This window comes from Prunus persica, chromosome G4 (assembly GCF_000346465.2).
Source record: "Prunus persica cultivar Lovell chromosome G4, Prunus_persica_NCBIv2, whole genome shotgun sequence".
NCBI lineage: Eukaryota > Viridiplantae > Streptophyta > Magnoliopsida > Rosales > Rosaceae > Prunus > Prunus persica.
Window position 1 is genome coordinate 10,168,007 of NC_034012.1, and position 5,481 is coordinate 10,173,487.

Sequence of the window (5,481 nt, forward strand, 5' to 3'; positions counted from 1 at the left end):
TAGTATGGCATGGTCCTCACGTGGCGTAGGTTATCCGGCGTTGAGACAGGCCCCATACGTGGCGTTGGTTGTACCGGCGTATGGGGAGCTATTGTGATATGATGTTGAGGTCCCGCGTGGCGTAGGTTATCCAGCGTTGGAACAGGCCCCATATGTGGCGTTGGTTGTACCGGCGTATGGGGAGTTATGTGATATGATGTGCAGGTCTCGCGTGGCATAGGTTATCCGGCGTTGAGACAGACCCCATACGTGGCGTTGGTTGTACCGGCGTATGGGGAGATATTATGATAGTATGGCATGGTCGCACGTGACGTAGGTTATCCGGCGTGTTGACAGGCCCCATACGTGGCGTTGGTTGTACCGGCGTATGGGGAGATTATATGAAATACAAAGAAATGAAATAAGGTATCGCTCAAGTGTGGAATTGGGTTTTTATGGAAGAACTACGTGTGGCTTGATCCCTCAAGGAGGGTACGTAGGCAGCCTAAGGTTATTAGGTGCAGCCGCAGACTAAATATTAGTCATATTTGATATTTGAATTGCTTGGTAATCGGTTAAGAATTATTGGAAGGCCGAAGGCCATTTGTGTGAATTGCATGAAATTATATTGTGCATGCTGCCAGTTGGGAATATTAAATGCGTTTTCATGCAGGTATAAATTTTGGAAAATGTCCAATTTATAGGGGAGACTCTGCCGAATTTTCGGCAGGAAGTCTCGGTTTTTTTGTATTTGGGCCTGGCATCGGGAGGATGTCGGGAATTCCAAAGGGTTCGCCTCGGGTTCTGAAAAATTCGGGGCAGGTCCTTTCAATTGTTCAATGACAAAGACCAAAAAAAAAAAAAACCAAAAAAACTATCAGCTTATAATTTATAAATAAATAAATAATTGCAATTTTAAATAAAATATTATGGTTTGTAAATGGTATTGTATCTCAATTCCGTTTCACCACTTTTTGCGTTCGCTGGTGTTGAAGAATATAAGTCTCACATCGAAAACTTAACTAAATAAAATATAACATATAATGAATGGTTCCACTACTAATATCATTGTGGCCTTTTGTGAGAAAACCTCACACTTACTGGACTTTGTAGGTGGTTAAGTTGAAAACAAGATCAGTGTTGCTAGTAGTCGGTCACTATCCCAACATGTGGTGAACAATGTGAAACACATCTTTCAACAACTTCATCTCATCAAGTATATGCTTGATTGTGCACCACTAAGCCAAAAGTATATTCTCCTCAACTGAGCCCATTATCATGAGTTGCTGCAAGTCCTTTTACATCCCAGCAAGTTAGTCATTTTGGTTATTTTATATATGTTAGGGTAAATTAGTAATTCAATAAATAGTTTGGTAGTATGGTGTACTCAGTTAATTTTAGGATTTGTTTCGCAACACTCATAAAATATAACATATAATGAATAGTTCCACTACCAATATCACTGAGGCATTTTGTCATAAAACCCCACACCTTCTGAGTTTTGTACGTGGTTAAGTTGGGGAATATATCGGTGTTGCTAGTAGTGGGTCACTGACCCATCTCTCTAAAATTTAACAGCCAGAAGGACCAGTGCAACGGTCCCAGGATATCTAGTACGACGAAAAACTTATAAATTCAATTTTGACACATTTTTTATGACATACTTGGAACTTAATGGTAATTTCTTAGTTTAACCATTCCGCTGCTAAGAATCTTTACCATGTAGCAAGAAATACGGATACTCACCATAGTACCATTGCTATTACTAATCCCTGGAAGTTGTGTATGCAAAAGCAAGAAATATAAAATTTAAATGCCATTACATTGATCAAATTGCAGCCAGAAGTCTTATCAATACGGATCAAGTGCAAGCAATTCTTGGTCCACAAACATGGGAAGAGGTGTCGTTAGTCGCTGAGATTGGAAGTAAGAGTCACATTCCTATTATGTCTTTAGCTGATGCAACTCCAGAGTGGGCAACAGAATTGTGCACCTTTCTAGTTCAAGCTTCACCAAACAAGTTAAAGCAAATGGAAGCAATAGCAGCTATAGTTCAAAGCTGGGAGTGGCGTCAAGTCACCATAATCTATGAAGACACAGACTTTTCAGCTCCAGCAGTGCTAAGCCATCTATCTAATGCTCTCAAAGAAGTAGGTGCACAAATCAGCCATTATGTAGCTATCGAGCCTTTTGCTTCTTCATCGCTGTCAGAGGAGCTTGAGGGACTCAAGATCAGCCAAAATAGAGTGTTTGTGGTCCACTTGTCCTTGCCATTGGCAGTTGAGCTATTTGAGAAGGCAAAAATAATGAACATGGTGGAAAAGGATTACGTATGGATCATTACGGATCCTTTTGCAAGCCTTGTCCATTCCTTCAATGCCTCTATTATCTCCTCAATGCAAGGAATTGTTGGAGTAAAGAGCTACATCCCTGAAAATGAGTCCCATTTTCAGGATTTTCGCTATAAATTTCGCCAGCGGTTTAGCTCAGAGCATCCTGAGGAGGTCAACCATGAACCAAGCATTTTTGCAGCACAGGCTTATGATTTAACATGGACAGTGGCCCTTGCAATGAGCAAGAAGCGGCAGGGAAGGCAGCAAATTATATCAAACATTTTGCAAAGTGATGTTGATGGCTTAAGCGGGAAGATTAATTTTACTGACCAAACAATAGCTCCAGCACATACATTTCAGATCATCAATATGAAGGGAGAGAGCTACAGAGAACTTGGTTTCTGGTCAGATGGACGAGGTTTCTCAGAGACAATTGGTGAAAGTGATACATTTAAATCTTCCACGAACGCTTTGGGGCAAGTTTTTTGGCCAGGGGGGATTCAGGGTACCCCGAAAGGATGGAGTCCACCAACAAGTGCCAATCCACTGAAAATTGGTGTTCCAACCAGAGCATCTTTCAAACAATATGTAGAAGTGGAAATGGAAAAAGATCACTTGGGAAATAACATCTCTTTCTCTTATAAGGGACTTGCCATTGATATATTTAAAGCCACTCTAGACGAATTGCCATTTGATTTGCCATATTACTTTTCTCCCTTCCATGGCACATTTGATGCTTTAGTTGAGCAAATTCATTTAAAGGTAAGAGGTTGATTGCAGGATTATATACATTGTCCAACAACTGGTATTAATCACAACTTGTTTTTCCAATTTTCAATGGATTGATGCAGAACTTTGACGCCGCAGTTGGTAGTATATCGATACTAGCCAACCGATATCAGCATGCAGAATTCACAGCACCTTACACTGAATCCGGACTGGTAATGATAGTACCCGTTCGTTCCAGAACACGAGAGAAAGCATGGTTATTCATAAAGCCTTTCACAAACGCCATGTGGGTTTTAATAGGAGCCACAAGTATCTACAATGGCTTTGTTATATGGTTGATAGAGAGAAACCACTGCCCTGAACTCAAAGGCTCCATCTCAAATCAAGTAGGAACCTTGATTTGGTTAGCCTTCAGCACTCTTTTCTCCTTGAATAGTAAGAACAAAACTCATTTGCTTCATTCATAGAATTCCTTCACAAGCTTTAACTTCGAAACTCATCTCAAAACAGCAACTAATTATCTATCTTTCACTGATTGAACAAAGGGAACAAGTTGAATAGCAATCTGTCACGGATCACAATGGTCGTGTGGCTGTTCATGGCTCTAGTTATCACACAGACTTACACCGCTAAGCTCGCCAGCTTGCTGACTCTGCCGCAGCTTGAACCGACTGTGGTTGATGTTTTTGCATTGCAAAACAGCAATGCAACAGTTGGTTGTGCCGGAGCATCATATATTTCGAAATATCTGGAGGAAGTTTTGCACTTCCGCCACAACAACATCAAGAGCTTCTCCGGGGCTGATGAATACGCTCCAGCCCTCAGAAGCCAAGAAGTTGCGGCCCTTTTTCTTAACCTTCCTTTGGCCAAAGTGTTCCTTGCAGAAAACTGCAAAAGCTTCACCATGACTGGACCTACATACAATGTTGCGGGATTTGGATTTGTAAATTTTCTACCTTATTCTAAAGAAGCTTTTCTCATTTGGGCAACTACATTGCTGCAACAAAATGCATGGTGGGATTTAATCATTTAATCAAAATTTTCTTGCTTGTTCTGCAGGCATTTCCAAGGGGATCTCAGTTGCTTCCCAGTGTAACTGAAGCAATGCTGAAGGTGTCCGAAAAAGGAACGCTACAAGACTTAGAACAAAAAATGCTTGCATCTCAGAAGTGCATGGACATGGATCCGGAGGAGGATGAACGTCTTAGTCTTAGTGTCAGCCCCAGTTATTTATGGGTGTTGTTCGTTTTCACGGGAGGCACATCCTCCATGGCTCTTGCCATCTACATCTTTCGTGCTTATAATTCCATGTGACCATGTCAATGCCTGAACACAAGTGATGATGGCCTGTAATGAAACGCTGGGGGAATCAAAGGAGGCGGTTCTCAAGAAAAGTGAGTGATATTGATGAAACTACTCCTACAAATTCTCCCAATGCAACTGGCCTGCAATCCGGTTAAGTCTAGTCATTGTACATAGAGGCCATTGCCAATAAATTAAGCACAGCGGCAGTTAAGATTAGCAATTTAATACACCTTAATTATCAATTGGACTTGCTGCGCAATGTAATTTCATGATTGGAACAGTTCATTTTTGAAGTCCTAAAATCTTAATACAGGGTTTCTTTTATTACCAAATTATAATGTGTGTATATATGTAGCACAGACACTCCATCAGGCCGAATTGTTGGATTGTCGGACACGTGGACACGCCTCGGACACGGCTTGGACACGGGTCAACGGTCAACACACGTTTTGGACACGGTCAAGACACAGAAGGGACCCATTTGAAAATTTAAAATTAAAACTGGGGTCAAAACATAATTATTGAAACATTTGTGGACACATTTCAAATATTTTTAAAAATGGGCTAAAAATGTAAATTGAAAAAGTGGGCTAAACCTATGTAGGGTCATATTCAAAATGACACAAATGCCCTAAAAAGAGCGGGATTGCCCAAAATCAAAACGACGTCGTACCTTAAAGTTTATGTCGTCTCTTACGTTGAATGAGACAAGATAGCTCGGTAAGTGAAGAGATTCCAAGTAGATTTTGCGGAAAATTTTCCCAACATGCTTTCGTTATTCAAGGACGCTGTCTGATGCTTTCCTTGCCATTTAAACCAGGACGCCCTTCAATATGAAAAAACAGAAGCAAACTAGAGAGAACATAAGCAGAAATCAATCAAATACGGAGTTCCCTACGATTCCTAAAGCCTCCACATATTTGAATTTGTCCCTTGCTCCTCCTTCAAACCAAGAAACAACACGTGAAAATGTTGTGTTTCCACACTCCAATTTTCACACCAGTTCTACCTCTATGCAAGCTACAAAAATGCACAATGAAATCCCATCAACTATGAACATGCTTACGCCATATGTGACAGGATCTGCCCCGAATTTCCCGAAACCTGAGAAGAATTTTGTGGAAATTCCGACATC

General features: G+C 40.9%; 1 protein-coding gene across 1 annotated transcript in view; it reads left to right on the top strand.

Moving 5' to 3' along the window:
- LOC18780207 (glutamate receptor 2.8) overlaps window positions 1-4,588 on the top strand; it is a 6,964-nt gene extending 2,376 nt beyond the window's left edge. Inside the window, exons 2-5 of the mRNA XM_020561427.1 lie at window positions 1,819-3,074; window positions 3,164-3,476; window positions 3,587-3,984; window positions 4,101-4,588. Coding sequence (XP_020417016.1) covers window positions 1,819-3,074; window positions 3,164-3,476; window positions 3,587-3,984; window positions 4,101-4,355 — 2,222 coding nt within the window. The 3' untranslated portion in view covers window positions 4,356-4,588. The remainder of the gene's footprint in view (window positions 1-1,818; window positions 3,075-3,163; window positions 3,477-3,586; window positions 3,985-4,100) is intronic.